Source organism: Hirundo rustica, chromosome 2 (genome assembly GCF_015227805.2).
Source record: "Hirundo rustica isolate bHirRus1 chromosome 2, bHirRus1.pri.v3, whole genome shotgun sequence".
In the NCBI taxonomy this organism is placed as follows: domain Eukaryota; kingdom Metazoa; phylum Chordata; class Aves; order Passeriformes; family Hirundinidae; genus Hirundo; species Hirundo rustica.
Window position 1 is genome coordinate 112,927,744 of NC_053451.1, and position 12,465 is coordinate 112,940,208.

General features: G+C 39.3%; 1 protein-coding gene across 12 annotated transcripts in view; it reads left to right on the forward strand.

Moving 5' to 3' along the window:
* KDM6A (lysine demethylase 6A) overlaps positions 1-12,465 on the forward strand; it is a 148,443-nt gene that overhangs the window by 65,886 nt on the left and 70,092 nt on the right. For all 12 annotated transcript variants that reach the window (XM_058419560.1, XM_058419561.1, XM_058419564.1 and 9 more), the window contains exon 5: positions 6,389-6,447. In XM_058419560.1, coding sequence (XP_058275543.1) covers positions 6,389-6,447 — 59 coding nt within the window. The remainder of the gene's footprint in view (positions 1-6,388; positions 6,448-12,465) is intronic.

Genomic DNA, 12,465 nt, shown 5'->3' on the forward strand with positions numbered 1-12,465 from the left:
AACAAGGCTCCCATTTCAGCTTTTTCACACAGGTCTTGCCATGTGTGTTTTTGTCCATGAGTAAAAGTGTGGGGACGGAAGTGTTTTGGTGGGGCAGCCATGGTCCCAAGAAGTTAAAAGAGTAATTTTTCATTCAGAGGGGAGCTACATAGAATGTGGAAATGCAGCACTGCTGGGAAATTGCAAAGGATAAATGTACTGTCTTTCCTAAAGAGGAGATGGGTAAGATGGCCAAGACAGCATAGTAATTTCTGAGATAGGTTGAGCTTACAAAGGGAAAAAAAAAACCTTCACAATTTGTAGATGGTGTGGAATTTTTATTTGATTTCTATTCGGTTTTATTTTGGCTTAATTTCTAGTATGATTTTTTCTGTCATATTAAGAAGAGATGTTTTTATGAATTAAGAAAGATGGATTTCTTCTGGAAGTAGTAGGTGTATTTTGGCAATATTTACTCCAAGAAAAGATACTCTTCAAGAAAATGAGGAATTACTTTGTAGCTATTTACCCAGTAATTACATATGACAGAATATATTTGTCACAGGAATAATGACTTTTAATTGCTTTCACATGGCTACTGGGATGTAGACACACACCCAGTAACAAATTTTGGAATATTGTAAGTATTGCTCAAGAAGCAGAGCCATGCAAACGTGTTAGGGATAGCTGTATTTAAAAATCCTGTAAAATGTGATGATTTTTCAGGTTCTGAAAAGCTTCCTGAAGACCTTGAAGAAGACAAAACTTAATGATCCTAATTTGCGATGCGCACAGGGATCTTAGTGTTTGTGCAGGTGATTGGAACTTGCAGCACATGTAGATAGGTAGCTCTCTTTCTCATGTTTATACAAATCTAAACAAATTTTGTTTGAACCCTCCCCTCTTTCTCCTGAGCACATAAAATCTCTGTGCTACAGCCTGTCAGCTCCTAAAGGCCTGGGGCTGTTTATGCACAGGGGCCAAAGTGGAATTTTTTATCTGGTGCAAACTCTCTAGGGAGCTGTTACTATGTATTGAGTAGTGTCAGGAGGAGGAATTAGGCACCATAGTGTCAGAACTTCATCTTTCTTTTTTTTATTTTTAGTAAAGAAATAAGCATATTCACATAAACAACATAAGTTTAAGCACAAAAACTGTTCTTTTGAACAGGTGGCTGTGACCACAGGATGGGACATGAACTGTAAACCCTTGTTTTCCTGGTTAGGAGCAGTTTTCTGAGGAGCAGTGGCCACCTGCCCACGTGTGTCTTACGCAGCCTGGTGTGATGTGGGCTGGGCTCAGGGTCCCACTGGCTCTGGGGCAGTCAGACCCTGCTGGAGGCAACCTGAGTATGTCATCGAAGACTTTTTGATTCCTGTCAGTAATAAACAAGTGAAAAGCAATCACTGATCTCTCATAAGGGTGCTGAATGTCATCTTTATTCCATAATTTTTCTTCAGGCTTCCACTAACCAACTACATGGGAGCTTTCTTCCCTCCTGTTTTGGTTATTATGTAGTATGGTGGGATGCACTGTGATTTCTGCCTGAATGTCAACTTTCTAATTAAATGAAAGGTTTACTTTACCTACTTCTCTCCCTTCTCCATAGAGTCACAAAGGATCACAGAATAGTCAGGGTTCAAGGGACCTCAGGAGCTCATCCAGTCCAACCTCCTGCCAAGGCAGGGCCACCCAGAGCAGGTGATACAGGGACGTGTCCAGGTGGGTCTGGAATGTCTCCAGACAGGGAGACTCCACACCCTCCCTGAGCAGCTGTTCCAGAGCTCTGCCACCCTCCCTGGAAAGTTGTTCTTCCTCACGTTGAGGTGAAACTTCTCATGCTTTAGTTTATGCCATTGCACCTTGTCCTGTTACTGGGCACCATTGAAAAGAGTCTGGCGCCGTCCTCTTGGCACCCACCTTGGAGATATTTCTATGTATGGGTAGAAGAACTGGTGCATTTGCCTGTGTGTGTCACTGGTTAAGGACCTGCATGAAGAAGGCTGGCAGGAGGCTGTGATGTTATCTCATGTTTTTATCCACCTTGTACTGACCCATGGATGTTGCTTTCTCACAAGTGAAATATTTACGTATGACTTCGAAGTTTTCAGTGATGTTTAGGAAGTTGTAAGTTCGAAAAACATTTCGGTGGGAGCAGTGTAGGCTTAGGGAGCTTTTTTACTTGTGCACCAGTCTTTTACTTGTGCTAATGCTGTTGTTAATGGGGGACCACAAAGGAACTTGCCTGGGAAAAACTGATCCAGTTAAAAAATCCTTTTTATCTAGATACTAATAATTCAGATCACTTCTGGCATCCATTTGCCCAGTACTGTAAAGATGATTGTGTCAGCACAAGTGAGAGAGGCAGTGCTGGGGAATGTTTATGAATCAGCAGTGCTGGGAACTATGGCAAAAAACTTTTCTTTTCATTTTTAAATTGAAAAGACCTGGATGCTGCCCAGAGACTGCTTTGAGTTTTTAATGTCTTTTTCTACTCTGACTCTCTAGACGTGCCCATCAAACAGATTTTCATTTGCAAGCATAACTCCTAAGTTATTCCTGTGTTTATAAAACACCAATTTGGAACAGAGTCTCAACTGTGTGTGGCAGATAAGGGCTTTACTGGTGAAAAACATCTGGATCCAGATGTGGCAGCCACACATTGGTAGAGCGAGTCCAAGATGGCTGTTTGTCATCTGAACGTGGGGGTGGCCACTTACTGGCCAGGACAGGTGCCTTTTTGTGCCCCTGTGTTCGTAGATAAGTGTCACTCGTGGGCTGGGCTGATGTATTTCTGTGGGACCTGCTGGCTGCACCCTTGAAAGGCAGAGAAAAAGGCTTTATGTGGGCTTGGCCTGAAATGCCTCGAGAACAGAACACATGGAACGTTGGGGATGTTTCCATCTTCTGCTTCAAAGAGCCTATAAACCAGTTATTTGAGTTTCGATAGAAGGCCTGTGAGATGGGTGGAGTCTTTCTCATTGCTGAATTTTTTTTTTAATCTCGATCGCTTAAAGCAAACAAAACCAAATGGTATTCTATGTGCTTATTCGTACCAGATACATAAAAAGATGCATGCAAATACATTTTTGCCTTCTGAGTTACCTGTTGACAAAATGTGTATGCCACGCTCTCTTAGAAAATAAAACTGAAATGCCGCTCAGCATTAAATAGTGCATGTAAGCAGCAGAATGCACAATATCAACTTGACAATTTCCTTAAATTGCATAAGCGTGGAAAATGGAAAGAGATATTTGAGCCATCTAGTGGTTGGTATGAAACATTTTAACGTTTTTTGATAGTTGGTAGGAAATGTAAATTATGTCAGCTTGGAAATAGCATTTTTGATTTATCTCTGTTTTGTAACATGGCAGTAGAATGAAAAAACCCCCCATGCGTTTTGCTTCTGACTTGAGACGCAGCCTGTTTGGATTTGTATTTTCTTTTCACTCAAGATTCTAGTGAAAAGAGATACCTGATGACATAAAAATTAAATGAGAAGTTACTAGCCAAAGAATGCATTTTGCTAGCATGAGATCTTCAGGAATTTTGAAGGTTGTTAGCAGGTTCAAAGAAAGGATTGTAATAAGATAATTTTGTTTTCTGCTTCTCACTGAAAAACATTTGGAGAGAAGAAAAGGCCTTCAATTCTACCTCAGGAGCCATTTATAGCAGGGGCTAAATCATGGGAGTAATCTGTAATGGAACACATGGAATGGTGTTCTTGGTGAGAAATTTGTCAAACAAGCTGAAAACTGATTTCTTAAGATGGGGTGTGTTCCTAGTCGAAAGAATCTTGCAATTTTAAAAAGGACATTTCGTAGATGAAGATTTGGGTAATGATCCCGCTTGCTCCTGATCTGCATTAAGCTGTGGTGGCATTTCATGTGGGTTGGTGCCAGTAGGAACTTGGCTGCATGTTGAACTCGATGGTATTCTGCAAAAGTAATGAACTTTATGTGGCTCTCACCTTCAATTCTTTGTGGGAAAGTACAACCATACATTGGGACACTGTGATGTCTTCCAGCCCTTATGAGTCCTGTCTATGTTCAAATGCAGTTTAAAAGATAACTTTTTACCCTTGGCTTATTAGATATTATCAGCAAACAGCTGATACATGATGGTACATATGGTTAAAGCTGTAATTTTTTCAGAACAGATAAATTCATGATCCATACCGACATTTCAGAATTTGCACCTTTACATTTGAAGTGAAGTAAAAATATTAAATCTTGCACTGTTCTTTTATTGAGAAGAGAGTGGCAGCTTAAGATTTTTTGAAGGTCAGTCTCAAAAGACTTAAGGCCAAAGGAGAATGAGAGAAAAATGGGAAAACTAGGCACAGAACAAAAGATAGAACAGTGGTGTTTTATTTGTAGTGCTGTGAGGACCATCTGAAAGCTTTATTTGAATTTGATACATAAATACATTTTGACAAATCACTTGCTTCTGTTGTGCCTTGAAAGTTGGCTGTTATTAACCCTTAGCATCAAAATATCAGCAAAATTTTTCCGAATCTCTTTCTTGGACTGTGAATTCTAATAGATTTCATAAGAGAAGTCAAATTCTTGACGATTTGAAGAGTTTTTAGTTGTCTGCCACAGTTTTGTTTGAATTTTGCAGTATGGCAGTGATGGATTTTTGTTGTTCTCAGTCTCTGTAATGATCTAAACTTTGTTGAGATGTGAAATATCAGAGGGGACACTGGACAGTGCCGTTAAGTTCTGTCTGAAAAAGGAGCTGGCCTGAAGATAGCGAAGGCTCCTGGCAGGCTGTATTTTGTAGGCTTCCGTGTTGCACGCATGAAAATCCATCTTATTTCTTTATTTAAAATGACTTTTCAGTCAGGGCCATTACCTGTGCTCAGCTTTGGAGCTTGCCTTCTTTCCTGATCTTCCTGTTGCCGGAGCACACTTAGAACGTGTAAAAAACACGGAGCATGCAATTGGAGATCTTTTATCTTTATGATGTCTACGTTGTGCTTTTGTTCCTTTAAACAGGAATGTGGGTTTATGGTAGTATTAAAGTGTCCTCTTGTGTTGTTTATGCACTTCTCTCTCCTCTCCTCCTGTTAACATCTTCCAGTGCTCTGATTGCTGTAGTGTGTGTTCATACCACAGCATTTTCCTGGAAGCTGTCCATTGCTGAAGCTATGATCCAGCTGCATTCACGAAAGGAACTTTGACATTTCCTCTGGTTTTAATTTGCATTTAGAAGATGCAAATGTGGGATAATGAAATTGTCATACTGAGTCCTGTTTCTGATGAATGCTGCTCTTTGAATTGTCTTCTGGTTACCAGTTATTTTATAGGAAAAACTTGATTATAACTTTTATATTTGGATTGGGTTTAAGTCATAATTAGTATTCCTTTTGTGGGACTCCATAGAAATTTGACTTGTTAAAGAACCGCAGAGAAGTGGCAGAGAGATTTTCTTGAAGTGCAGTCTTCGACAGTTGAAATTCCAGCTCATGTCCATGTGTCAGAGCTTTGGGATGCATTCCTGGTCTCTCAGAATCAGAACTACATATGAGAAAAGCCTGCAAATGTGTCTTAGGCAGCATATACAATGTCTCCTGTAACTAATGGAATTGTTCTGCTCCATAAAAAACAAATGTGCTGTGGCATAACTTTGCAAAAGAAAAAGCAATCTGTTTATTTTTCCTAATTTAGGAAATACGTAATAATTATTTGTGTAACTGGATAGTTAAACATTCATTAAATATTGTTAGTAATTTCACTTTAGAAGTAAGTCGTAGTTTATATGAAAAGAGAATGGAGGGAAAATGAGTTTCCAGAAGGGGAATGTTTTTTTGTTTTGCTTTGGTTTTTTACCTTTTGCAGGTAGGGGGATAGAAAATAGAAATTGGATTTATGGTGAGGAAATATGATGGTTGTAGGTATGAAGATGATGATCTATATATTTTGATATTCAGAAAAGTGAAATCTTCTTAAGCATATTTTCAAATTTGTTTAATTAGTTCTGCATTAGACACTGAAATTAGAGTGTGTGGCTTTGTTTTCTTTTACGTGAGTATAAATTCTTGTGACTACAAAATGGTGCTTGGTCATAAACTATTTTTTTTTCATTATATTAAATTGCCAAAGATTTCTACTCCATCATTTCCTTCGATGCTGTTGTACAAGTCGAACAGAGCACATGTAAAAGTACTTGAATATTGCAGTTAGTCTTCCACCAAAATAGCCCCTTTTTTGGGGGCCATGGAGAACCCCTGCTATTTTTTTAGCATCTGCCTATCTTTTCCTTGCCTTTTTTTTTTTTGCTCCTCCTGTTCAAGGCGAATTTAAAATGTATTTGTCTTACAATGCAACTAGAATACCAAAGGATGGATAAAATATTGGAAACTCACTCTTATCTGGGCTTTAAACATTGTTTCTTTCCTTTGCAGAATGCTGCCTTTTTATATGGCCTTGGTTTGGTCTACTTCCATTACAATGCCTTTCAATGGTAAGTTGGAATAAACTGACAGTGTCAGTATTGTGTGGTGTCCCATCAGTGTGTGATTATTTCCCACTCAGTTCAGTGTGAGTGTAAAACAGTTTAATTTTGATTTTATTACAGATATTATGTTTGCAGGTTTTACTGGCCTGGATCAGTATCTGTCTTACTGTAACATTTTTGGGGCAGCCCCAACAGTTCCATGAAAAGGAAAGCACTTCAGGAGAGGAATTTGTGCTCCCTTTACCACAGTTCCACAGTGGGGGTGGAGCAGAGCGACTCAGCAGGCTTTTGGGAGTAGCTGTCATTGATAATCCACAGCCTGGGTTTGTTGAGAAGCCTGTTACAAAACACCTACTCGGAAGAGAGGTGCTAAACGGGGCTTGTTTTCATTTTGCTTGGGAGGCAGAAATTTTGACAGAGCTGCATTGGGTGAGGGGTTTGGATGTAAGAAGCAATAGGCTCAGATGGAACCAAGTGTTTCAATCTGATGTAAAAACTCAGGGTTAAAAGAGCTGTAATTTCTGTCAGGGTTTTAAGGACTGAGCAGGGCTTTTGCTGAGGGCGGGGGGAGGGTTGGGTTTCAGTTGGGGTTTTGGTTTTTCTTGGTGATGAGAGTGGTGAATGGAACGGACTCAGTCACTGGGGTTCTGTTGAACGGTCCTCCTTCTTTTACTGGTGTTTAATCCTGTGGAGACAGAGTTAATTCATGGGGGAAAAGTCAGCAAGTTGCAGTGTTTATGTCAGTGCTTTTTTACACTCAGTGTGGGGACTGTTAGTACAGTAAGTGTGACTTCACTACTTGATTGATTACTAAGAGCTCACTGTGTTACTAAGCTAAGCCTGATCGCTGTTCTGGATGCAGTGAGTGACCATTGACTGATGCGTGGGAACAGTGAAGCAGGATTTCTCCCCCCACCTCTCCTTAAATGGTTCCTATGTTTCTCTCAGGCAAAAGATTTATGTTTGCCTCAGGATAACGTACATAAACTTTTATTCTTCAAAATAATAAAAGGTTGGTTAAATCCTGAGCTCAAAACACAGATTATTTTATCTTTTAGCCTACTGCTTTATTGATAATGGTAAAATGAATGCCATTTATTTGTTGTATTGTACAGGGCATGCAATTCTGCTGCGTTCTAATTAACAGGAGAAGAATAGAAAAGTTTTCAGAAAGCCTGAGAATCCACTGTTTTAAGATTGCGATGAGACTTGGTTGAATTTTACCAAGTTTCAGAACGTTCTAGTTGTTACGCAGTCTTGTCTTGGTCATTTAGCTTTCAGAAGTATTTTGTGCACCATTTCTTACAAGCTGTATCTTGTTACAGCTTGCACTGTGAAAATGGTAGATAAACTGTAAGATAAATAAGACAAAGCAGCTCGATTTAGAGTGATTAATTTTTTGAAAAGCCACCTGTTCCACATAGACTTTTGCCATCAGCGGATCATGTTTAGCATTTCTAAATCAGAGCTTCGAATTAATTTAGCTTTTTCTTCGCTTGTTGACAACACAAACGTAAGCTGATGTCCTAACTTGCAGAACTGCACATAGAGTTTATATTAAAGTTGAGTAGAATAATTGTATTTTCCATTTCATTCATACAACAAAGTTATGTGTAGTGTGGTGCTAAGGACATGTGTATCATTAAAGTATTGGGTAGAATTTTTAAAGGAAGAAAATCCAGTGTAGGTGAAATCTTAAACTTTTGTGTGCAGTTTTGATTTTTAGTCCCTTTGAGTGCCTTTGTTCCCCCTTTTCTGATTTCTTGGGGACAAGAACATAGGGATATGGGGTTGTTGGTGTTCAGGTGTGACAAAATCACACAGACTTAGAGACGATAGCAAGTCATTTACAATAGGTGTTCTTCTTTGAAGACCTTAGTCCTCCACAGAACTCTCACAGATTGCCAGGAGAGTCCTCTTTTAGAGTGAAGTGCTAATCTGTCTTCCAGCTGAATTTATTCCATCTGTTTGTGCTCATAGAGGACGTGGATCTCGATATTTCTAGCAGGCAGAGGAGACCTCAAGACTGTATAAGGTGGTTTATTACTTCTGATTCATCCATGAACTGGTTTTTTTTAACACCACTGTTTCAGATACTCAGAGATTTTAACAAGAGGGAAGTACGTAGTCCTCCTAAAAGGAAGGGGTGAGAAGTACTTGAGGTTTTTTCATGTCTCATATAAACAGGGATAATTAAAAAAAAAAAAAAAAAGGAATAAGATCAGCTTTAGAATTATTGTTCATATATTTAATACTATTTTTAAAGTTTTCCAGCTTTCTTAAAAGGGTGTGTTGGATTGGCTCCAGGATGCATAATGCAGTTCAGTGTAATTCAATATTGTACATATTTTTATATACTAGAGCAGCATTGCAACATTATCTTAGGTACAAATCTGAGCTGTTATATCATTTTATGTTGGCGATTTTCTTTAACTGTTCATGTAAGAATTAAAAGTCCTCAACATATATTTAAATGTTGCAGTAGCGTGATCAGACCGAACCTATTTCACACAATTACTATAATAAGATGTGCCATAAGGTATTATCTCCATAAATTGAATCAAGTGCAGTAAAACAGGTCTTAAGGATGACCTTAATGAAGTTTTGATACTCCCTTCTTTTACACCATTTATCATCAAGCAGTAAGTGGTTGGTTCATTTTTACTGTTGTTTTCCCTGTTTCTCACTTAGAGTAGAAAACCAGTAGAATGAGTTATTCACATAATTTTAATATTTTCATGCCCTCCCTAGTTGTGTTTTAGATTGAACATTGTTACAGAATGTCAACAGTTAGTCCAAGGCTGCCCTTCATGTCTGTGAAACACCTGCACCTAGGTGTAGTGGCTTGGATACCAAATTTTTTCTCTGCTTCAGTGAGGGTTCTGAGCCTGACTGGTTTATCATCTGCTGATTCCATTGGCTTCTATCAAGATGAAAAGATGGAGCCCAGGCTCTGACATTGTGTCCTGAAATTTCATTTCACACCCCGTGGATCCCAGTGTAGTAACTGTGGTGCCCTAAGGCCAGCCTGCAGTGTGTTCAGTGACCTTGCAAATTGCTGGACAAGGTCTGTGAGAAAGGCTCTGGATTCCTCAGAAACACCTGACAGGAGGATGAGATCAGTCACCCTTATTGCCCATTCGGGCTCTTTGCCCTGAGGCTCCTCATTTTAGGGATTCCTTACCAGCTGTAGAAGCTGAGCCTTAGGAAAACTCAGTCCTTCAGCAGTGACCCTGGAAAAAGCCAAAGACCTGTGAGAGATGATCCAGACCCTTTATCCTCACCTCCATCATGACTAAAGACTGCTGTGGAAAACAAATCATTCCTGAGTGGAACTCCCTGACCCCTCTACTCCCTGATCCTTCCCAAAGCAGAAGCACTGTCATCATCTCTTCAATATCTAGATACAAAGTTACATAAAGTCACCATCTCTGCTTCTGACAGGGTTCCTCCATACAGAAAGTCAGGTATATAGTGGAGTGTGTAGGAATGCACAGTGTCAAGTGGAGACCTCTAAGAATTTAAACACACAGTCTGTAGGTACTGCTTTGTAAAGTGTGTCTCAGGTTTCAGGAGCCGGGTCTAGATATATGTATTTTTCAGGTATAAAAAATAAGAATGTACACGTGGAGTACACATGCTCGTAACAATTAACCAGTAACGAAGTGAGCAGTTAACTCTCTTTTCATTATCTTACCTTGCTGTGATATCATAGCAAACTGCTCTTGGATTGATGAAAACTCTGCTAATGCTATGAAAAAAACTACTCCCAGCTGCTGTTCTAAAGAAATGTTTAAAGACTGTGCTACTCTAAAATATTTTGCCATTCAGCTGTTGCAGTCCTCTGGACAGACGAGTTGTAGCTAAGACTGTAAAAATTTCATAAACTCCTACCTACTGCTACGTATGTGCATTTTGTTGATGTTCAAACTATGATTATAAGTCTCAAATAGAAATTTGTCCATGATAGCCTCACATCACTTTTATTAGTAAGGCTGTGAAATGACGTGAGGCTTATAGTAGGTGGTCAGAAAATCGAAAGAGGGTAAGAGTGAAAAAAAAGGAAGTTTTACTCCAACTGCATCAAGTGACATGTTAGAATAATGTTAGGTTCTTTTATTTTATGCGCTCACTGATTTTCATGGGTTTTGTTTGAAACGTACAAAAGTGATAACTTCTGAATAGTTAAATTGATGCTCTTTTATTTTTTTGCCTAGTACAAAGCTGATTTTATTCACAGCCTATTCAAGCAAAACCATCCAATAAAAGTCTTATGAGAGTTCACTAAATGTTTAATATAATCATCTATTAATTATTATTCACCTGGTTTCTTCACTTTCATAATGGTAGGCATTGTTGTATGGATTAGTGGGTGGGACAGTAGCTGCAGTATTGATTCTGGCAGGCTTGATTTGGAGATGTCATTTTTATTTTTCCTGAGTTGCTATAGCAGTGCTGTGTAAAATGAAAGTCCAGAAGTGCTTTTCGTTCTCTGTTTTCCAGACCTGCTTTCCCATTTTGTGAAGTGTTAGAATAGCCTGTCCTGCCCTCATTCTTGGAGAAAATCCTTATTTAATTTCAGTGAATTCTAGTGGACTGAGCCAGCATTGTGTCTCACCTCACAGGTGTCAGTATCATCAGAGAACAAAAGGAAAGTCATCTCTTGCTGAATTCAGATGACTGTAATTTATTTCCAAGTCTGAGAGCTCTTGGCCTTTCCTCTGATAATTTTTCCTTTGGGCTGGTGTATGTTTAGTCTGCTGAAGTAGTGACAAGAGAAGTTCCATCTGTGCATGAAGAGCAGTTAATGAGTGGAGGAGACCCAACCAGCTTGAGGAAGGCTCTGTGCCATCACCCTGAAGGAAGCTGTTGGACTCATCCAGCTGTTGGGTCATATCTGCACTTCTGGTTTTGGTCAAGCCATTCAAGAGCTTTGAGGGAAAACATCTGGGTAACTTGGATGCCTTGGATCCTACGCACACGCATCTTTCGGGGCGTAGGCTTGGGCAGAGAACAGAAATGGGATTAGAGATGTTTGAGAGGAAGCAAAGATCCGTACAAGAATCAAGTGACTCCTGCTGTGTCTGCAAGGCCCAGCTCTGGAACGGGTGTCAGTGCTGCTGCAGATGTTCTCCTGTTTGATAGAAAGGGAATGAGTCTGGAGCTCTGGGCGTGGCAGTGAGAGTAGGCAGAGGTTTTTGCTGTAGTCCGTGCTCTTGATGCGTCCTGTAATTGTGAGCGCGTTGCTATTTTGTTTAAATGTTTCCTGCAGGCAAAATTACATCAATATTAATTTAGCTGTGATGTAAAATTGCTTGTCTGTCTGTAAGAGTTAATAAGTAAATGTCTTTTCAGGGCTTGAGTATTGTATAAAAATTCTACTGAGTATTTAAATGAGGTTTTAGTTATTGAATTAGACATGAGTACCTACCACTGGTAAAAAAAATGTTGAAAATGCTCTTTCAGACCACTTCATTGGGGAAATTGTGATGATGACCCTTTTCACAGTGGCGGAAGTCGTTTCTATTTTTTATTATTCATGCTTGTCATCCTGGAAAAACTACAAATTGTAAAACCGATATGGAATTAACACTAGATTTAAGCAGAAGGTGAAATTTGATTTTTAGATTGTTTAGTCTGCACAGAGATGAACCCTACTCAAATCTTGTAGGGGCTCTCTGTGACAGCAGTTTCTGAGACAAATGTGACACAGTCTTTCATGTTGTCTACTGATGATAATTTACAGGTTTTTAAGTGCTGTGCTCCTCTGAAAGGCTGGGGTAGGCAACGTGCTTGGTTTTTTGAGTGAAGGATAGTATACATTCAAACTAAAAGTGAAAACTGTCCTGAAAAGTTTTTTATTATACTTGTGGCTTTGTTTTACTCCATTGCTCAGCAGTGGCAGTGATTAATATTTTCTGTTCAGTAAGCAAGAGACTACAGAAATATTTTGGTTGCACTCAGATTCTCTTAAACTTTTTTAGAAATCCACTTACTGATGATCTCTTCAACTGGGGACATGAC